A 23,033-nucleotide genomic window follows, 5' to 3' on the forward strand; every position below is an offset into this window, starting at 1 on the left:
GTGGATCCGTCTTGTATGGTCCTAAATGCACAATGCTTTATTCTACAGAAAGTCTTGACAATTTTGCTTTCTAGAGATTGCTAATACTATTCTTCCTTGTAGTTTTGCAACTGGATGTTCTGGAAGTGGTAGAAATCTCAGGTGTTTGTGCAAACCAGGATACACAGGGTACAACTGTGGGGAGTAAGTATACAACTTTGTCTAATTGGAAACATGACTACATGACATTGTTAGTTTAGTTCTTTAGCCAAATGTCCAAAGCTACTTGTGTCATCCAGCACTGTATATAACGTAATGTTTACATGTAGATCTTCTCTTTCCTATGTGTAGATGTGCACGAGGCTATTATGGAAATCCTCTAAGGCTTGGCGGCAAGTGTCAACCATGTAACTGTGGTAACAATGGCCAGCTGATAAGTTGTGACCCTCTGACAGGAGGTAAGAATGACCATAATTGTCTCCTTCCTCGTTATCATCATTGATTTTTTTAGAGAAATTGGGGCCCACAAGATGGATTTCTTTCTGCTCTTTATTTGCCTTATAGATTATTGTGAATAATAATAATTACACTGTCAATTGGGGGTAGATACACATTCACTAGTATAATCATGTATATTTATTCCATTTTTTCCCCAGAATGCATTGATGAAGATCCCAAAGACACAGGAGGTGATGACTGTAAGTGTTGACACAAAATATGAATTAATCAGTATAAAATGGCCAATGTATGCACCCTAATACAATTCCAGTGGAAAACTGCAAATACTATATGTGGTGATGTCAATGCGCCATGTTTTATAAGGCTGTCTAATTGTCACGTGAATGGGTTATATCTGCTTGTATGATACAATGGTCTAGTAGGTATGCCATTGTGAATAATAATCCCACCAGGGTGCCTGTGGTTTGCCTAGCTGATATGTAAGAAAAATGCATACACTAAGCTGAATAGCAAAGTTTACAGAGCTTGGGAGTCAGCACTATCAGATCTCTATGGCACCAGCTCCTGAGCTGAAGGTCTTGGCTTAGAACCTGAGTAGGACTTTGTCAATTCTGGACTATAATTGTTTTTTGCTTTAAAATGTAGCTTCATGTTCTATTAAAATCTTCTCCATGTGCTGGTCTGTCGATATAAATATCTCAAAATGAAGAAGGTTCCTTGCTATGCAGGCCGTGGAGGCTCTTTTTTCCTATTCAACCGTAAACTAGGGATTTTAGTGGTCACACATTATAAAAAAGGATATTCAAGGGGGTGATTAGTAAAGGAGCCAGAATTAGTGTTTTCAAGCAACTATTGTGCCCTAAAACCTAAGTTCTTACCCTGTGGTATGTGTACCTCGGGGCATGTAACATGTTTGCACAACGTACTCATGCTGTGCCTTTAATAGGTAGCACAGTGTATGATCATAACCCTGGGGTTACACTGATGTAATTTATCTAAGTATTGAGAATAACTGCCCAAAAACATACAACAGAGGAAAGGAGCCTTATTCTGGTGCTCAATAGGACCACACATTGTAGGATATCTGTAGATATTTTTTTTTCTAATTTCGCTTTCCCCCTTTAAAACCTAATCTGGTTTTCATGTGTTCATGATGTCTGCACTTGTGTAATTCCAGTATGTGACAGCTGTGTCGATACTCTGCTCATGGACTTAATGACTATAAGTGACGAGCTCAACCTAATTAAGGCAAGGCTTCAGAGCATCAATGCAACCAGCCGGGCACTGGAACAGATCAGAGCTTTAGAAGCCCGCATCCGAGAAGTAAAAGTAAGTGTTAGACGGGTCATCTGTATACTCTAATATTTATTGTATGCTAATCTCCTACTTCTCATCTTGCAAGTCAAATCTGTATCGTTAGGCTTTTGCTCTCCCAGCTCTATGACATACAGTATGTAGATGTATTAAGTGGAACACATTTGTTTGCAGTGCAAGATTAGTTGTCTTTTTAGATCTATGTCTTTCTAAATTACAGAAAACAATGAGATACAGTATATTCTCTAATTTTGAGCGTAGGGTAAGGAACAATGCAGCTCTGTACTCTACCCTCACCACTGTCCCTAACCACTTGGACGATCCGCCCTAAAGGGCAGCCCTCACTTGACGACGGTCCACAACTTGCTAAATACAGGTGCCTAAATTTAGAAAGAGATCAGAAAGAGGTCAGAATCAGTCAGGCAAATTAGGACTGGATCAGAATCCAAAAGCTAAGTCAAAATCTGGCCAGAGTCCAAACCAGAGAGATACGTCAGAACCAACACAACATTCAAACACAGAGGCAAACACCAGACTGGGTCAGTGTCAGGAAATAACGTCAGAGGAATAATCAGCAGGCAGGAGCAAGATCGGGGCCAATCCAAAAGTCAGAATACCAAGGATTCAAACAACAGTAATACATGCTAATGAGCAGTGATGAGCGGCAGGGGCAATATTCAAATTCGCAATATTTCGCAAATATTTGGGCGAATATTCGTCATATATTCGAGAATTTATGATCTCCAGGCAATCGGAAAATTTGTGATAAAAATTCACGATACAAAAATTCGCAACATTACTCCTAAAGTCAAAGATATTGCAGCCTTCTCATTGGCCCACAAGCAAGAAGCAGTGAGGGATCATGGGTACTGATCTAGAATATTCGCAATTCCGAAGATATAGCACTATATTCTAGATATTCGCGAATTCTCGAAGTGCTAATATTCGCAATAAAAATTTGCAATTAGAATATTCGCGATCAACGCTACTAATGAGGCCAAGAAGGACAATCACAGTCCTTCGCCAGATTGCAGGAGGTATATGACTTGCCTGGAGCCCAGTCCTTCGCCAGATTGCAGGAGGTATATGACTTGCCTAGAGCCCACTTCTATAAATACCTTCAGGTGAGACACGCATACAACTCCACATTTAGGGGCGAGACTGTGGTGGCAGGGCGAGATGCTGCACTACACCAGATTTTATCCAGGGGGGCGAGGAGAGGTATGATCTCTTGTATATACAAGCTGTTGCTCGACAAGTTTTTACTGTCCCATCCGCTGACGGCTAGGGTTAAATGGGAAAAGGATGTTGGCGAGCTGACTGATGACCAATGGTCTGACATACTGGAGGCGATACCTCTCTCTTCCTTGAGTGAAGGTCGTAAACTCTCGCAGCTGTTCATTGTCCACAGGGTTTACAAGACACCGTTTTTTTTGTTCCGCATTGGTTTTAGACCGACGGCTGAATGTCCGAGGTGCTCTGTGGATTCTGCAGATTTGGTGCATATGATGTGGACGTGCGAGAGGTTAGGGAGGTACTGGGAGATGGTAAATCAGACTATACAGGACGTTTATAAGGTGCGGATACCGCCTGACCCTAGAGTGTGTGTGTTGGGGTATGTCTCTGAACTGGCCACTAGTCAGATACTTAAATTAGCAATTGGAAGAGTGTTATATGTTGCTAGAAAGTTAATCGCCTTGCATTGGATACAGACAGCGCCGCCCACCTTAGGCGAATTCTTATGTACAGTTGACACGATGCTAAGTTATGAGAGAGTGGTGTATCAGAAACGCGGCTGCCCGGCAAAGTTTGAGAAACTATGGGAACCGTGGCTGTCGTTTCGACGTCTGAATAGGAATGTGTAGCGGTATGCCTTTGTAACTTTGATGCTAACTTGGGGTGGGAAGGGAAGGGTGGGGGGATGGGTGGAAATTTGAGTGCTGCTTACCGTTGGGTAACTTGATTGATGTTAGCCATATGAGAAATATGTTTCTGTGTCTTCTCTGTTTGTGATTTGTACAACAGTGTATTTGCATTGTAAACGCTCAATAAAAAAAGATCTGATTTAAAAAAAAGAAGGACAATCACAGACTATGGCCAGCAGTAGCCCATTTAAATAGCCCTCTGACAGCAAGCACATGACACCTGCGCTGAGCCTCTTTGGCAGTGGGGCTAGTTACTGTGGCAACTGAGTGACACCGCCGCTACGAGGCAGGTAAGTACGTGACAAAAGCCATGCAAATCTCACTAATAGTCATATTTATTTCTGTATTTTTATTGCAGCAACAATTTGACAGTTACAATAGTAAACTCACAAGTCAGCGCCTGAAGGTGAACAGCCTGGACACAGAAACGAATGCTCTGAAACTGCAGATAGCAGGTCTGCTGGAAAAGGTAAGCCTGATGTTCTGTAATGGCCAGAGGCCATCTTGTCTGAACACTAATTCTAAAGCTATGCTTGGGTTCTCCACCTAATTTCCAATGACCTCACATACTACTGTTAAGGCTACTTTCACACTCGCGTTTTGGCTTTCCGTTTGGGAGATCCGTTCAGGGCTCTCACAAGCGGCCCAAAACCGATCAGTTTTGACCTAATGCATTCTGAATGGAAAATGATCCGCTCAGAATGCATCAGTTTGCCTCCGATCCGTCTCCATTCCGCTTTGCAGCGTTTTGTGTCCGTCTGACGAAACTGAGCCAAATGGATCCGTTCTGACACACAATGTTTGTCAATGGGGACGGATCCATTTTCTATGACACAATCTAGCACAATAGAAAACGGATCCGTCCTCCATTGACTTTTATTGGTGTTCAAGACGTTGGCTATGTTAAAGATGATACAAACAGATCCATTCTGAACGGATGCAGACGGTTGTATTATCTGAATGGATCCGTCTGTGCAGATCCTTGACGCATCCGCACCAAACGCGAGTGTGAAAGTAGCCTAAAATCCAACATTTATTATTAATTTCTTAATGCTGTATATCTTTAGCGCAGTCAGACCTCACTTTTTCTGATGTAGAGCTCAATATCCCCAGCACTGGCATACATTTAATAGCAGACACATGGAGCTTATGGCATACTGCATTGTTGTTGGGTTCAGTGTACTGTATATCAGTAAGCTCCCTCTAGTGATGGCTTCAGGCAGCTGAAATCTTAGCTTTTAAATCCTTGACAATATAGTGGTTTTGGAGCTCAGTATTAGGTAAAATGGAACTTATAGAGAAAAGTTTTAAGAAACCGCACCACATAGTGAACCATTTTAGAAACAAATTCATTGAAGCAGTGTTAATAGTTTTATTTATAGTGATTATATTGTTATATCTAGCATGTTTTCTTTACTATTGTGCATTTACAGATTGCACAACCTTCTTCTTAAGGACCTGGCTGGACTAGGCTCCAGTATGTTGTACCTTAAATGTTATCCCTGCCTCTCGTAGGCCCACAAATGCGCAAGCATTACCGTATATTTATTCATGCTATCTCTTTCAGGCCGAAAGTAATTCTAAAAGATATGAAGCCATCATGATGAACGCTGATGATACCTTCCGTAATGCCAGTCACATGCTGCTGACCATAGACCTTCTTATAAAGAATATTAACAGTAGGTTGTTTATGATCTTTGTGTATCACATACGGTCCAGTATCCTTATTTCAAGGTACAGATGTAGCAGTCTTTCATTTGACATTTATGAGTTAAATACACAATTGCAGCAAACTTTATCTTGACATTGCATGGCTTTTGTTGTATTTAATGTCAAGTTAAGTTTTTCTGCAACAGTGTATTTAACATATTGACATTCTGTATATTGTCCAAAGTCCGATTTTCTCAGAGAAACTCAAGTTTTAGTTTAGTTTATGTTCGTTTTTTAAACATGTTTTCATTGGTATTTTCAAGAAACACAAAAACAGTCATCACAAATAACAAGTGGAGGTAATTGAGGAATCCTCATGACACTATATATACAGCATGATGTAAAGATCCAGAAGAACTATACATACAATATTGAGAAGGTGGTAGTCAGAGATGCGGTCCCACTGCTGGGACGCTCACCTACAATGAGAACGGTGGCTCAGCTATTGCCGTCTGCCCCATAGAAATGAATGAGAGCATGGTCCGCGCATGCGTGGTGCGCTCCCATTCACTTCTATGGGAGCAGCGCTTGGTGGTGGACGGACCCCGGGAAATCTGGGGTTCTCCAGCCACAGCGCTCTACGGTTCGTTCTCATTGTAGGTGCGGGTCCCAGCGGTGGGACCCGCACCTATCAGACAATGGGGGCATATCCTAGCGATATGCCCCCATTGTCTGAGATGGGAATACCCCTTTAAAATGGTGGTTTATTCACATCCAGTAGGGATAGGAAAAGGGGATAAGAGCATAGGTGCGGAAATAGCATAGGGGTAAACAAGCAAAATCTTTATGACACATGAATCCAATTCCGAAAGGTGTTAGTGAGCATATGACACCAGGCAGTTACAATGGCACATTAGATGTAAGAGATTGTTCCAAATACCAGGTTTTAAACTGAAAACATGTACATAGATTATGCTTAATGGTTAAATGTTAGTATAATGTTTGTATAAAGGAGTTCCATACTGTAAAAAAGGCCTGCTTTCATGTTAGTGTAATGCAATCATATCTTAAAGGGGTTTACCAGGCTCCTGGTATTGACGACCTATCCTCAGGATGGGTCATCAATATCCGATCAGCGGGGGGCCAGACACCCTACACCCACACTTATCAGCTGTCCCTTGCAGCCTCTGGCTCTGGAAGTAACTCTGGAATGGAACAGGAAACACAGCTCCATTCTAAGTGTGGTGACCATACAGGGTTACATACAGAGCTGTGCTTCTTGTTCCGTTCAAGAGTGAGTTCTGGACCCAGAAGCTGCAGGTAACAGCTGATTGGTGGGGGAGCAGGGTGACAGGCCCTCACAAATATCTTAATTTATGATTATGTGACCATCATTTGTTGCCTTTTTCAGTTCTTATTAAGAACGCTGGTACACAAGGAGGTGTATCGGGCCCTGCAGAGGTATCTAAGAACATGGCGGAAGCTCAGCGTATGTTAAATGAAATGAGACAACGCAACTTTAATGCACAGAAAAAAGAAGCCGAGCTGGAGAAAGAGGAAGCCAAAACTTGTAAGTTCTGATGAGTCACGTCTGTCCAGTACTTGGAGCCACGTGTGACATAAGATCCTGTGTTCACGTCATCCAATATTTATAGGATGTTTTTAAAGTATTGTTGATGCCCACAGGAGTGAAGTGGAGCTAATCTCATTATTGAATTTATGTATTTTTAGTGCTAAACCGGGTGAGGAACCAGTTCCAGAAGCATCTGGATCAACATAAGGATCTGATAAGAGAAATCACCAAGTCAATAAAAGATTATGAAGAAAAACTCAATGACCTTCGAGATGCACTAAATGAAGCATCTGGACAAACTAAGCAAGCAAAAGACTTGAATAAAGAAAATGCAATGACCCTTGAAGATATTAAGGTAATGGTTGTGACATCTCTTATGATAGTCTATAATATGTATACTTTAATTTATTTTATTACAGATTATTGGTATATCTTTAGGGTGTCTCTCCTCTCCTGTCTCTCTCTCGTCCTGATCTCGCGGATTCACCAAACACTTTGAGATTTGCCAGTCAGTGGGATTCACTGGGTGGATCGACCATGTCTGAGATTTTCATTTGCCAAGTGACAGATAAATAGTTTCTCCCATTATATATATATATACAGTGGTGTATCTTGGTTTTGTGCTGCCCTAGGCGAGACTAAACTCGGGCACCCCCCTAATATAAATTTGACCCACCCCTTCCTTGTTAAAAAACAATGTGCAGCTAGAGTTAGTACAGTATTAATCCCTCCCTAATTCTCCCCCCTCTAACCACCCAACGGGTCCCAACCCCCTTGTCCCATAAAACAACTAAGTAATTGATTTTTTGTGAATTACTGTAATTTAAGTACTTACAGTTTTTGAAGACAGCAGGCTCAAAGATCAGTGCATTGGTGGCTGGGGCCTGGCCTCAGTGTTCACGGTGACCGTGTGCAGGATCCGCTCTGCACTTGGAGGAGATAAGGCTCACTCTAGCGTTGCCGGCCCGTGACTCCACCTCCGTGTGACGTCACGACGGCAACGTGAGAACGCAAAAGGCAGGGGAGGTTGGGAGAAAGTCAGGAGGGGGAGGAAGTAAGTTTTTCAACTCCTTCACTATGTGGCACTGGCGATGCCACTTGCATAATGAAGGATCGGACAAGGGGCAAAAAATATATTTAGCATATTGTGTAACTATCACTAAGCAAACAAGGCATTTTGCCGCCCCCTTTTCAAGTGCCGCCCTAGGCAAATGCCTTGTTTGCCTTGTGATAGATACACCCCTGTATATATATATATATATTATGTGCTCTTCTCTGTTCCTGATTTATCAGGGTAAAAAATGAATTAGGCTTGCAGTTTCTTAAATTATTACAGTGGAGTTTTAGAAATAAGTTTGTGCTATCCCATCTGTGTAACAGAGTTGAGATGTATGAGCAAAGGCCCATTTACACGAGTTAATGATTGGGTCAATTATTGGCTAGTGTAAATGTTTCAGTGATCACACAATCTTGTTGATCCAGTTTTTAGGGCTCATTCAGACGAACGTAAGGGCTCGGTGCCGTATTATGGACTGCAAATGGCGAGCCTGTAAAATACAGGCACTGGCCATGTGAACTCCATGCTGCGAAGGATAGGATATGTCCCATCTTTTGCGGAGCAAAGACACAGATCAGAAATCCATGGCAACACTCCAAAGCGCTTCAGTGGGCTTTCAGGTCTGTGCTGCCGCATGGCAGAACATAGGGCATGTCCTATCTTTTTACTATGTTACAAATCGCAGACTCATTCAAGTCAATGGGTCCGCACCGCACTATGGGATTCACACGGGCTCAGAGCCCTTACATTCGTCTGAATGAGCCCTTAGGGTAAGTTCACAAAGAGCTTCTTGTGCATGAATTTTGGCATGCATTCCGTTGATTTCTATGTAGTTTCCCAGACCACACCAAGAAAGGGCATGTCTTTTCTTGGTGCGGTTTCTGCACGGACACAGTTGGAAATCTCTGTAGGTTTCAATGGAGTGGATCTGCTACATTCAATTTCAGTTCACAAAGAAGAACTAAGTGTGAACTTACCCTATGCAGCACAAAAATCATTGTCAGCAGCCCTGTGTAAACAGGGATGTCCTGCTGATGAGAAAGTGAAGAAGGACGACCCATCGGGGATGAACATTTATATGATCGCTCGTTGCCTATCATTGCCCAGTGATATGTGCCCATGTAAAAGGGCCCTTAAATGTACAGGTCCAGAAGTTGTCCCATTGAATGGATTCTTACTATGTTTAACCATAAAGCTTCTGTGATACGATTGATGATATTTTTATTCTGCATTCATTCTAGAAAAGAGTTGATGATTTAAGAAGACAGCAGAAAGAGGCAACCAACTCTCTGAAGGCAGCAGAGACTAGTCTGGGACAGACCAGCAGTATGGTGAATTTACTGCAGAAAAGTAAAGAGGTAAATGACAGAAATCAAACCAGGGCTTGGTATAGATGTATGTACTGCCGCTACCTAGTATTTATATGCCATCATATTTAACACACATGCAGCATAATATAGCATAAAGTGTACTGCATATCTCATATGCACATGACCATATCTGTTTTGCAGACCCATTGTTTTCATTGGATCCGTGGTCCACATTTTGCAGACATAGTCTATTTGCGGACATAGGGATAGGGAAAGCACACAGATCTTCCGCATCCATATGTCCATTCTGCAAAGAGATAGAACATGTCCCATACTTGTTTGCAAAATGTGGACTGCAGACACATTGGAATCAATGGGTCCAGATGCAAAGAAGACTGCAAATCCGTATTTTGCGGATTCCCGATTTGCTGACAATGCACTTTGAAAGCAAAAGATGTTTCACTGGACTGAAAGAAGGCTAAGGGACAACCCTGTAGTGGTGGCCATTTTTAACCCTGCATTCCTAGGAAGAGAATGCAGTATTTAGGTAGGATCATATGGAGTGTAACTGGAATAATAGCAGACTGATCATCTTTCATACCCTGCTTTAAATAATAGGAATATGAAAAACTGGCTGCACAGTTGTACGGCGCTGAGCAGGAACTAAATGAGAAAGTTAACAATGTCTCCAAAGCAGCAAGTAAAGAGCCACTGGTGGTACTGGCAGAAAAGCATGCTCAGGCCCTGCAGGACCTGGCAGATCAGCTGGTGGAGTGAGTGCTACGCTGTTTTTGTACATTTACCTACTTGCACTACAGAGTGCTGTGACAACATGTCTGTGTCTCCTTTCAATTACTGTATGCATACTCGTTTTCTAGTTCAGCCCTTAAGGCCTTGTTCACACAGTGCTGGTATGGTGCAGTTCTTGGCTGTGTTTTTAAGGCAAAGCGAGAAGTGGATATTTTCCTATCTTTTGGGTCCACTCCTAGTTTGGCTGCAGAAAATCCATCAAAATCTGCACCCAGCTGTGTACAGATCTACTCTATACATTGCCTATCTGCACATTAAAGGAAATATGTCATCAGAAAATGATCTTTATTGTTTAAATCACATTTTTATGTTTAACATATTTTTTTAAAGAATTTTTGATGGTATTTTAAATTTCCCATGTCACTATCTATATTTAAACAAAAACCCTAAAATCCTGCAGTTTTCATACTGACCGCTAAGCCTAATAATAGGCGCCACTTCTTGGTCTGTACAGATGGCATTACTGCAGTTACCTGCTTATCTAGACACAGAGGTGATATCATTAGGGCGCCTTCACACAAGGGCAGATTTGGTGGCAGAAATGTCTGTGACTGAAAATCAGATTGAATGGGACAGCAAGCACATGGATTTCTGCAAGACCCATTAATGCAGGCATGTCCAAACTGCGGCCCTCCAGCTGTTGCAAAACTATAACTCCCAGCATGCCTGGGTAGCTTACAGCTATTAGGGCATGCTGGGAGTTGTAGTTTTGCAACAGCTGGAGGGCCGCAGTTTGGACATGCCTGCATTAAGGTAAATGGAACTGATTTTCAGTTGCAGAATTTTATGCCACAAAATCTGCCGCCTGTGATGGTACCCTTACAGGCAGGATTGGAATGTCAGATAAGACATGATCCACCATTAACAATAGGTAATTGTCAAAGCTTATCTATTCTTTCCCTGATCTCTGCACAGAGCATGCCTAGGAAACTTTCCTATAGAAATCTATGAGGTTCCTTCCAGACCATTGAGTCTATGGCCTATGTAGCTGCCATCAAGCAATTTTCTTAATGCTTTCTAAATGCTGTTAAGAACAGCTCAGGCAAGATGGCCGCCCCCATAATCATGTTCAGGAAATAGAATAAATAAATCAGAAAATAAAAAGAGATTAGAAAAAAGGATTTGTGTTACTATCTGGTTTTAACTAGTAAACAAAAAAATGTTGGTGCCACATTTCCTTTAACCGTTTTATACTGATCCTCAGTTACACCCTGTATTACGGACCAGTTGTGCTCACAGTTCTACTGGTGGTTATTGGAAACAAGCTGGCACAGCTACCACTATGGTACATACTTGTACATGTTTCAAAGTGTCTAGCAGGAAATGTATAATTTTTGTTGTCCGCGCCAAGATAATTAGACATTTTGCACTTTTTAAAAAGTGGGAGGAGGCAGCTCTCTTGCAGGCAGAGATTTCTTTTTTTCTGGTGTCCACCAGAGTGGGAGCTATGTTTTATTAGTGCATCTTTCCTCTGGCTAATAGAAAGGTGTCCTAGCGAGGGATCCAACTTTTTGACATGGATATGCCCTAAGAGCCTATGGACTGGGATTTTTCACTGTGAAACAAATCATTGAATTGCAGCATGCAGATTATCCTAACTACCTGTGTTACCTATTTCACAGAATTAAGAAGAACACTAGCAATGAGGAGCTGGTGCGTTGTGCTGTGGATGCTGCTAATGCTTATCAAGATATCATAAATGCAATTAAAGCTGCAGAAGAGGCCGCAACGAAAGCAAAGACAGCAGCCGACTCCGCTCTGACAGTAAGGTTCCCCAGTAAACTTGGAACATGTAGTATCTGAAAAACTATTACTCTGGGGCAGAGAAAACAACATCATGCATTTCCGATTCTTGTTTTTTGGGGTGTAGTTGTGTTTTTTTTCACTACTGTTTTGTGCATTTGTGTTTTTCTATCTACTGTAGTTTGCCACTCAGTTAGTTCCGGCATTTAACCACAAGGTGGCAGAAAAAGCATTATCCTGAAATATCAAATGGGACTAGATTCTTTCACTTGAAAGCAATTTATAATTGAGATATGTGCCTCCACAAAAGTATCCCGCCATCTCAAACACTCTTGTGGTGACAGTTTTTTTTCTAGGCATTGTGGCATCATATGTGCAAATGGCCTACATCTTCGATTGGCCAGTCAGTCAGTTGCACCATTACTTAGGTATTGTACTTGTGCAGTTGTACCGGAGCAAAGGGCACAGAAGCCTGAAATACGTTGGTACTCAGAAGCAACCAGTTATAATGGTGGGAGAAGTGGTTTGGATATACAGTGGGATGCGAAAGTTTGGGCAACCTTGTTAATCGCCTGTATAAATCGTTGGTTGTTACCATAAAAAATGTCATTTGATATTTGTCATGATATTTGAGAAGTGAATAGAAGTTTATTGGATTTACAGAAAGTGTGCTATAATTGTTTAAACAAAATTAGTCAGGAGCATAAATTTGGGCACCACAAAAAAGAAATGAAATCAATATTTAGTAGATCCTCCTTTTGCAGAAATTACAGCCTTTAAACGCTTCCTGTAGGTTCCAATGAGAGTCTGGATTCTGGTTGAAGGTGTTTTGGACCATTCCTTATTACAAAACATCTTTAGTTCATTCAGGTTTGATGGCTTACGAGCATGGACAGCTCTCTTTAAGTCACACCACAGATTTTCAATTATATTATATTCAGGTCTGGGGACTGAGATGGCCATTCCAGAACGTTGTACTTGTTCCTCTGCATAAATGCCTTAGTGGATTTTGAGCAGTGTTTAGGGTCGTTGTCTTGTTGAAAGATCCAGCCCCGGCGCAGCTTCAGCTTTGTCACTGATTCCTAGACATTGGTCTCCAGAATCTGCTGATACTGAGGGGAATCCATGCGTCCCTCAACTTTGACAAGATTCCCAGTCCCTGCACTGGCCACACAGCCCCACAGCATGATGGAACCAGCCCCATATTTTACTGTAGGTAGCAGGTGTTTTTCTTGGAATGCTGTGTTCTTTTTCCTCTTTTCCCCCTTGTTATGGCAAATTAACTAAATTTTAGTTTTATCAGTCCACAGCACCTTATTCCAAAATGAAGCTGGCTTGTCCAAATGTGCTTTAGCCCACCTCAAGCGGCACTTTTTGTGCTGTGGGCGGAGAAAAGGCTTCCTCTGCATCACTCTCACATACAGCATCTCCTTGTGTAAAGTGCGCCGAATGGTTGAATGATGCACAGTGACTCCATCTGCACCAAGATGATGTTGTAGGCCTTTGGTGCTGGTCTGTGGGTTGACTCTGACTGTTCTCACCATTCGTCGCTTCTGTCTGTCCGAGATTTTTCTTGGTCTGCCACTTCGAGCATTAACTTGAACTGAGCCTGTGGTCTTCCATTTCCTCAATATGTTCCGAACTGTGGAAACAGACAGCTGAAATCTCTGAGACAGCTTTCTGTATCCTTCCCCTAAACCATGATGGTGAACAATCTTTGTCTTCAGGTCATTTGAGAGTTGTTTTGAGAGCCCCATGTTGCTACTCTTCAGAGAAAATTAGAAGAGGAGGGAAACTTACAATTGACCCCCTTAAATACTCTTTCTCATAATTTGATTCACCTGTGTATGTAGGTCAGGGGTCACTGAGCTTACCAAGCCAATTTGAGTTCCAATAATTAGTTCTAAAGGTTTGGGAATCAATAAAATGGCAACAGTGCCCAAATTTATGCACCTGCCTTATTTTGTTTAAACAATTATAGCACACTTTCTGTAAATCCAATATGATATATTTAACTGACATTTTTTATCGTAACAACCAACGATTTATACAGGAAAATCATGACGATTAACAAGGTTGCCCAAACTTTCGCATCCCACTGTACGTCATTCACAGAAGCATAGCCATAGGTGGTGCAAAGGTATCAATCTCACCTGGGCTCTGGTGCCTGAGGAGGCCTAAAGACCTTATTATAAATGATATGTGGTAGACGAAGGCCTTGTTACAGATTTTGCACTGGGGCTCAATGTTTCTGGTATACTTGATAACCCTCCCAAAATATCCAAGAGGCTCCTGGAAGAAGGGGAGACATGCTCAACTCCCAGAAGAGCTGGCAAATCTCTCATGAATGGCATGAGCTTTGTCTTGAAAAAAAAGCAGCCCTCCATGACCACCAAATATATGTGGCTCCGGGATGCTGTAGCACCTATGCCCAGACGTGTGATGTGTCAAGGGAGGAGGCATGACTGCTGAGAAGGGGGTGGGCCTCCATAAAAGGGCAAGTCACGACTGTAGCAAATTTCTCCAGCGTGCTTCACATGCCGCACTCTTCTTCTTATGATATAAGGTTGTGCTTGCGTCTCTTCTAATTCATTTCTAAGAATTTAATGAGCATTTATTGACTGGATCTTACTTACATTTATTTTAGAAAGTACAAAGTGAGGATCTGCCTGGAAAAGCCAAAAAGTCACTGACAGATTCTGAAGCACTGCTGGATCAGGCCAAGAGAACACAGAAATCACTTGCAGGTAAAACTGAACAAGCGTATGAACGGGTAACAACATAAACATACAGTGGTCCCTCTAGATACAATGGCCTCAGGATACAATATTTTCAACATACAATGGTCTTTTCTGACCCATCGTAAGTTGAAACTAGACTCAACATACAATGCCTCAGACCAAGCATGGTCACTTCTCTGGTATAATAGCTGGATTAGTTGCTAGTTAGCAGCTATTCCTGACTGTTATATGTAAGGACTTGTTTTATCAGTCTTAGTTATCTGCTTATTTTTCTTAAATCTTCATTTTCTCTTATCTTGGATGACATTTTGGGGCTTTGGAACGATTACTCAACTTACCATGGTTTTAACATACAATGGTCATACTGGAACCAATTAATATTGTATCTTGAGGGACCACTTGTATATGAAATGCCTTTGACATCAGTATCAAAAAGACGTTTTGTTTGTATTTGATACCATTTACACATCAAGCCTCCTTCTGTGTCCATACACTTTGCGTGGGTTCTCACTGTTTCGCAGAGTCTGTTTGCCGTATGTGCAGGGAAGCACCTGGCACATACCTCAGATGTATCTATTGTCTCTCAGCCACCTATTGGAGGCTACAGAAGGTGGCTTTATTGGGCATGTATAGGTTGGTGTACCTTTTTTATTTTTTTGCTGTATGGAATTGCACAGTCTACTGTATTTTACACAGAGACATCCCGCAAAAAAAATGTTTGCTATGAGGTATATATATTTTTACTGTGGGAACCTATAGGCAGGGGCGTACCTATGGGGGATGTAGAAGTAGCAATCGCTACCGGGCCTAGGAGCCTGAGGGGGCTCAAGGACCCATGGGCCACATAAAAATTCACTGGTATTATAGAAAGTGCAAGCTGGAGGGAAGGGGTTAGGTCAAGAATTTGGCATGGGGGGAGGAGGGTGCTGTTTAAATTTTTGTCTAAGGCAGCATTAAGGCTATGTGCTTCCCTGCCCCTGGCCACAAAGCACTGAGGGAAGGGGGGCCCAAGCTGAACTCCTTCACCAGGGCCCATGAGCCTTTAGCTACATCCGTGCCTATAGGTGATGCCACAGTATGCCTATAGAGTGGCACATACGTCCAACAATGACTGCAAAACTCCAACGACAACTGGTACATTGTCCTCTTCAGTGCAACTGATAACTAGTATTTGCACAAATAATCTACCCGTGGTAATAAATTGAAGCTCTATGAAATTAAACACGCTGCGGTAACAATCTGTGCATGTATTTTTAATTAGACGCAAGCCCCCAGCTTGAAGATATAAAGGACAGATTGACAGATGCCACAGAGAAGAAGAATAGGCTGTCCGGTGACCTCAGAGCTGTCCAAAACAGCATCAATGACATCAAGAGAGGTGAACAGCTTGTCTTCTCCATATATTTTCCTCATTTGTAATATTCTTCCATGTCAAACCCCCCCACCCCCCACCAATTTACCAACATTTGCTTGCTTTTCAGATGACATAGAGAACATGATCAATAATGCTAAGGGCTTAGTTACCAATGCCAATGGAATCACTAACAATGTCCAAGCAGAACTGAAGCCCATCAAAGACGACGTGGAAAATCTTAAGGGTACAATTGGAACGGCACAAAATTCTAATTTCAACGAGGCTCTGAAAGAGGCAAGCAATTCTGGTGAGCAATTTGTAACAAGAACAGAAAACGTATTGATCTATTGATTTGCAATTGGCGAGCACTGAATAATGTGTCACCAGCTGTTAGGCGTCAAACTTTAGTTTTTTCCTTTTGGGTTCTCATTTTTAATTTACAGTATTTAGTTAGAATCATTTTACATTTTGTTCATTGTTGTTATTCTTTGTTTTTTTATTTATGCTTCCCTTCCGAAAGAGATTCTCCATTTATCCTGCAGATCTGTGTGCATACAACATCTGATTTTCAGCTTTGTTCTCATACAGCTTTACTGATGGTGGACACACATCTGAATGAGATGAGTAGTTGGAGATGGGGTATTACCCTGTAGTTAATGCCGAGGCCTGTTTGGCTGCCTACAGACATTAGTGAGATATATTACAAGGTACAAGCAGCTCCAAGTGGTTTTAGGGTTTACAGTTATTACTGATATGGAAGCCAGATGTTGTATCCACCAGTTTCTCCTGTCTAATACATTTGACTGTACAACTGCTTTATAAAAATTTTACAAAAATTAGGTTTGCTTTCTAATTTCTAACTGTGTTTTAAACCTCAGTGATGAAACTAAGCGGAAGCCTGCCCAATGTTTTTGATGCCATGAATCGCATCAATAGTCTTGTGCCGCTAGGAAACATCTCAGAGAGTGTGAGTCGTATAAGAGAGCTCATTCAGCAAGCCCGAGATGCAGCAAACAGGGTAAGTTCTGATCTGTGCAATACTAACATATCTTCACATTACCTACCTACAGCTGGAAATACAGTGGCCCTGATTTATCATCCCTTCACTTCAGAATTCTGGTGTCAAAAACCACTCACTCACTCCAGTTTTGTAATGTGGGTGGAAAAGTGGGTGTGGTTAGCTATGTTAATAAATTTAAATCCAGATTTATCATTGAGACTTTTTTTTTTTTTTTTTTTAAGTCAGTCTCACTCCGGAAGGAGGGTGGAGTAGGAAAACTGGAGTAGTTGGAGTGTTAGGTCTAAGGATAAGGCCTCATGCACCCGACCGTATGTATTTTGCAGTTTGCAAAAAACGGATCCGCAAAAAATATGGCTGACGTCCATGTGCATTCCGTATTTTGCGGAATGGGACAGCTGGCCCCTAATAGAACAGTACTATCCTTGTCCGTAATGCGGACAAGTGCGGAATGCACACGGAGTAACTTCTGTTTTTTCTTTTGCGGACCCATTGAAATAAATGATTCCGTATACGGTCTGCAAAAAAAAAAAAAACGGAACAGACAAGAAAAGAAAATGAGGCCTAAGCCAAATTTATCAAGTAACATGAGTTTTCTGCCTTTTTTAGTCTCTAGGCTTTTATTTCAAATCATATCATGTTTTGGGTGTGGCTTTTTTTCTTTTTCAGACATTTTTCCATAGGCTTCACTATAGAAAAAAAAACACTAAAAACCACCACATCCAAGAAACACATGAAATGCATGAATTTCATGGGGTTTTTTACAAGCCAAAAATAAAACTCCATGAAAAGACGTAGTGTGGCAGCAACCTCATAATGCTGAATACAATGGAACAATTTTTTCAATTAAACATCCTCACAAAGTGCAGATCTTAGGATTGGACAATAATTTGCCATATGTGACTCTCCCCCATGTGAGCCTCCCTGTCACTGTTTGTTTTCCTGGTCACAGCGGTGACGTTCCATGCACACAGGTCACTGCTGCGTATACAGCTGAGGCAAATGGCTGAATTGCGACCTTTGTGCACAGAACATCACCGCTGCAGCCAGGAGATGATGTCAGCAGCGGGGAGAACCGGAGCTGGAAGCAACAGGGGAGAAAAGGGGTAAGTATTGCTCCTTTGGTTATTTTATTACATTTACAGGGTCCCTTTAAGTGTGGGAGAAGGTGACATTTAGTAGGTACCACTGTGTCCACAATTTCATCCAAGTTCAGTTTTCCTTGGCGCAATAGATGCACAGAACGACATGGTTCTACAGAACATTAACTACAATATTCAGACACAAAATATTTGTCTCTTTGAGTTGGTTTTATATCACATTATGGTTTTTTTTTTAACTTTCTCCTAAACACCATTCTCAACCAGATCGATTGTCTCTTTGTAGGTAGTTGTGCCAATGAGGTTCGATGGCAATTCAGGAGTGGATGTTCGACCTCCGAGCAATCTTGAAGACTTAAAGGCATATACTTCACTTTCCTTCTACCTTCAAAGACCTCTAAGTCGGGGAGATCGCAGGAAACGCCAGATATCCGCAAATATGTTTGTGATGTATCTGGGCAGTAAAGATGTAAGAGAAATACACCTAGTAAAAGAGAAACTGTTGCTAAAAAAACAACTATTCCCTAGAGCATTTATTATAAAATATACTACTGTATTGTCCTTATAGTAAGAGTTAAATGTAAGCAGTAGTCATTTTCCTTCCTTGTGCTACAGTATATTGTATGAGAATATGAGCAGCGCTCTCTCTTTTCTAGACCTCCAAGGATTACATAGGCGTAGGCGTTGAAGATGGCCAGCTTATGTGTGTCTATAATCTTGGCGGCAATGTGGCTGAAATCAATGTGGATCAATTTATTTCATCCAATAAGGCAGATGAAGCAATATTGGACAGAGTCATGTTAGAGAGGTAAGCATGTAGACGGAGTATTTTGATACTTTCTGTATGGTGGACAGATGTCTATGCTATGGGGCATGGATGTCCAACCTGCGGACCAGGTGTCATTTTTTTTTTTACTATACTTTATGTCCTGCACAATTCCTCCAGATATCTGGCATAGTCCTGTTTATATTAACAGCCCTCTAATGGTTGACCTAACATACTGGAGAAGAAGGATACTTGAGTAACCTGTGTAATTATAGAAATTTGGCCCCTCACGGTGTCACTGAGACACTTTTTTTTTGTGCTGGCCTGTGTCCCCCTCCTTGTTCTTTTCTCTACATGGCTCCTTAGGAAAAGTTAGCCGGTAACAGGACAGCGTTTGATTGGTCAAAGGTGTTGCTGACCAGTTTCTGGGCATTGAGCTATTTTTAATCGTGGAAGTGGATTGGAGGAAGGTCATTTTCGGCAGGAATTTCAAGTATTTATGGAGGTCACTCACCAGCTGAAACGCTGTCAGTGCTTGAAGAATCAAGAAGAAGAAAGTGCCCCACCCCATCCCTCGTTTTTAGGGTCTATTCCCACGTCCGTGAATGTGTCCGCAACCGTTCCGCAATTCTGTGGAATGGGTGCGGACACATTCATTCTCTATGGGACAGGAATGGATTTAACAATGAAGTTGTTAAATGTGGCACCATGTCTTACTGTGTTTCAGGATCTACCAATATGTTACTCTCAATTACACCAAAGCATTCACATCCAACAAGCCAGACCCAACCAAAACGTACACGGCAGAGACGGAGAGACACACTCTGCTCGATCTCAGTGCTGAGGATGTAGTGTTTTATGTTGGAGGATACCCAGATGACTTTACTGTAAGTTTATGCTACATGTTCTGCTATTATTATACTGGGGAGTCTTTTTCTGTGTTTTAAATTCAGTGTTAGGCTCGGTTCATATCAGGTTATGTGAACATGTTCAGTGTATGAGCTGGGACAGTTGCCGACGAATGCACTGAATGTAGCCATAGATCCCCCTTCACCCGCTGGAGAATAGTGTCCTGGATGTCTTTTTTTTTCTTTTTACTGTATAGAAAGGCATAGTTGACTACACTTTTCAATCCAGAGGTATCCAGTGAAAAATGTATAGTGACATATGTTCAGTCATAGATAGGGCTCATGCACAGAATTGTATTTTTTGTCCATGTCCGTTCCGTTTTTTTGTGGCCCGTATGCGGAACCATTCATTTCAACGAGGCCGCAAAAATACCAAATGACTGTGTGCATTCCGTATCTGTATGTCTGAAAGTCCGTTCTGCAAAAAAATAGAAAATGTCCTATTCTTGTCCATTTTGAGGACAAGGACAGGCATTGTTACAATGGATCCGCAAAAAATACAAATGTAACGTCACACGGATGTCATCCTTTTTTTTTGCAGATACGTGTTTTTCGGCCCACAAAATACATACGGTCGTGTGCATGAGCCCATATACTGTACTTTGGAAAATCCTCCCAATTTATACTGGAGACAGTAGGCTGTAATACAGTCTGAACAGAGCCTTATGCTGTAATTTACTGAATATTCTTAAAGGGGTTGTGCTAGCATTAAATATTATATATATATATATAAATATATATCAGCATGAAAAATTAGGCAGGGTACTAGCTCTTCTCAAAGACACCAGCTGTGTATGAAGACTTATCGGCAATGCTCCATGGGAAAATATTATGCAAAGAGGTATCTCCCAGGGAAAGAGATGGATGTTTGGCTTGGCTACTTTCCCATGCCCAAGCTTGTTAAAAAGTCAGATTTCCACTTCCAAACGATGGCGCTAGCAAGATGGTTCTCTTTTCCTGGGAGATACCTCATGAAAAACTAGTTACTTTTGTAATTTAGTTTCTGTTACAAAAATGCTCCAGTTGTGAGATATTCTCTTTACTTAAGCCTCTTTCACACTTGCGTTGTCCGGATCCGACGTGTACTCCATTTGCTGGAATTACACGCCGGATCCGGAAAAAAGCAAGTGTACTGAAAGCATTTGAAGACGGATCCGTCTTCAAAATGCTTTCAGTGTTACTATGGCAGCCAGGACGCTATTAAAGTCCTGGTTGCCATAGTAGTGGTGGGGAGCGGGGGAGCAGTATACTTACCGTCCGTGCGGCTCCCGGGGCGGTCCAGAATGACGTCAGAGCGCCCCATGCGAATGGATGACGTGCCATGCGATCACGTCATCCATGTGCGTGGGGTGCCCTGACGTCACTCTGGAGCGCCCCGGGAGCCGCACGGACGGTAAGTATGCTGCTCCCCGCTACACTTTACCATGGCTGCCAGGACTTTAGCGTCCCGGCAGCCATGGTAACCATTCAGAAAAAACTAAACGTCGGATCCGGCAATGCGCCGAAACGACGTTTAGCTTAAGGCCGGATCCGGATCAATGCCTTTCAATGGGCATTAATTCCGGATCCGGCCTTGCGGCAAGTCTTCAGGATTTTTGGATTTTTAGCCGGAGCAAAAAGCGCAGCATGCTGCGGTATTTTCTCCGGCCAAAAAACCTTCCGTTCCGGAACTGAAGACATCCTGATGCATCCTGAACGGATTTCACTCCATTCAGAATGCATTAGGATAATCCTGATCAGGATTCTTGCGGCATAGAGCCCCGACGACGGAACTCTATGCCGGAAGACAATAACGCAGGTGTGAAAGAGCCCTTACTTACAGTGTTGCCCCTCTGGTGTTTAATTTGTAGAGTAATGTGCATACAGTATCTACCTACTGAAGTGGTCACACATGCTCAGTTCTGTCCTTCAACTGCTGCCAGCCCTATTTACTGTTAGAAGCTGCGACACAGGTTGAGAGCTGCAGCAGAAAGGACATACCACATGATATGTTATAGGGAGATAGCTGCAGTAGAAAGGACACATCCTAGCGAAAGGACACACCCCCGAGCTGCCAGCGTGAAATAAATCTAGCAGAGCAATGAATGAGAAGATCTCTGGACCCATGTGAGGTACAGGGCTGGTTCTAGCTTTCTTAGAAACAGATTGCCATGTACTATCTGATGTCTGATTTTCACTTTTTACATCAATCATGAAATAACGACTTTAATACATTTTGTAAATAAGACATGTATATATTAACTGTATGCTAGTGAAAGGGGCCCTGAGATAATTTACTGTAAATGAATGAGAAGTCTCTTTACCTTCAGAGGCCAAAAACCCATAGCCTGCTCAGCTAAGTGCATGTAACCAGCATTGTCCTCATGCACTTACAGCAGACTACAGTAATATCTTAAAAATGGCAAGGAACTAAAATATGAAGTATATTAGTAAGTTTCATCTTATTTGACACTTTTATAGTCATTAAGCATTACTAACCCCAAACCAGAAAACTCCTTTAATTTTTAGGTGTTAATGAGTCCCTCTGCCACTTTGCGCACCCAAATATTGAATTCCAAATCAGAGAATTTTTTAGAAATCTGACTGATAGTATTCTTTCCAAGAAAAGCATCTAGCAGGTCATCTTGTTAATGAAACAGCCATCGTAGCATTGATAGGTGCATAGTCTTACTGCTCTTACAGTAAAGAATCCCCATTTATGATGGTGAAACCTTCTTTACCCTATATGTAGAGGATGTCATGGTTAAAGGCTTAGGTATAGAAAGAATATATTAAAGCGCTTTTGCTCCAACCTACAGTAACTGTGTATGTATTGTCACACTCCAGAAGCCCCCCAATGTTCATATCTGGTCATGCAGTACTGTCCTCTTGAGTATAAATCAGATTGCAATTCACCATTGATAATATCATTGCTGGTAAAGTTATGATGAACTGTGTGTACATATATGTGACTCAGCATTAGTCCTTGACAGATCCTGTAACAAATGAATATGAGATTGAGAGGCAAATAGTATAGTACATAATCCTCTGTTAGTTAAATAGTATACCTAAAATGCATAGATGTATTAAAGTGTTCCCTTTTGAAGCATCTTAATCCTGTTTTTTATTGTTATTTTTTTATTCCATTTTAAAAGCCTCCACCCAGACTGGACTTTCCAAAATACCAGGGCTGCATTGAACTAGAGGACATGAACCAAAATGCAATCAGCTTGTACAATTTCCGACAGACATTCAACATTGACACGAAGAGGGTTGAGCCTTGCAAAAGGTATGCTAATAAAGGGTTTGTCTGGTGTTCAAATACCCCATTAGAAATTTCTGCATTA

At 41.7% G+C, this 23,033-nt stretch overlaps 1 protein-coding gene across 1 annotated transcript in view; it reads left to right on the forward strand.

Annotated features, from left to right (window-relative positions):
• The window catches only part of LAMA3 (laminin subunit alpha 3), a 238,456-nt gene that overhangs the window by 186,668 nt on the left and 28,755 nt on the right, over window positions 1-23,033 (forward strand). The window contains 19 exon segments of the mRNA XM_044295643.1: window positions 103-183; window positions 331-437; window positions 636-677; window positions 1,616-1,767; window positions 4,036-4,146; window positions 5,245-5,356; window positions 6,739-6,897; window positions 7,059-7,255; window positions 9,199-9,315; window positions 9,886-10,040; window positions 11,700-11,841; window positions 14,468-14,567; window positions 15,823-15,939; window positions 16,043-16,222; window positions 16,794-16,933; window positions 18,320-18,502; window positions 18,690-18,841; window positions 19,527-19,686; window positions 22,842-22,975. Coding sequence (XP_044151578.1) covers window positions 103-183; window positions 331-437; window positions 636-677; window positions 1,616-1,767; window positions 4,036-4,146; window positions 5,245-5,356; window positions 6,739-6,897; window positions 7,059-7,255; window positions 9,199-9,315; window positions 9,886-10,040; window positions 11,700-11,841; window positions 14,468-14,567; window positions 15,823-15,939; window positions 16,043-16,222; window positions 16,794-16,933; window positions 18,320-18,502; window positions 18,690-18,841; window positions 19,527-19,686; window positions 22,842-22,975 — 2,541 coding nt within the window.

The sequence above is a fragment of the Bufo gargarizans genome, chromosome 5, assembly GCF_014858855.1.
Source record: "Bufo gargarizans isolate SCDJY-AF-19 chromosome 5, ASM1485885v1, whole genome shotgun sequence".
Taxonomy (NCBI): domain Eukaryota; kingdom Metazoa; phylum Chordata; class Amphibia; order Anura; family Bufonidae; genus Bufo; species Bufo gargarizans.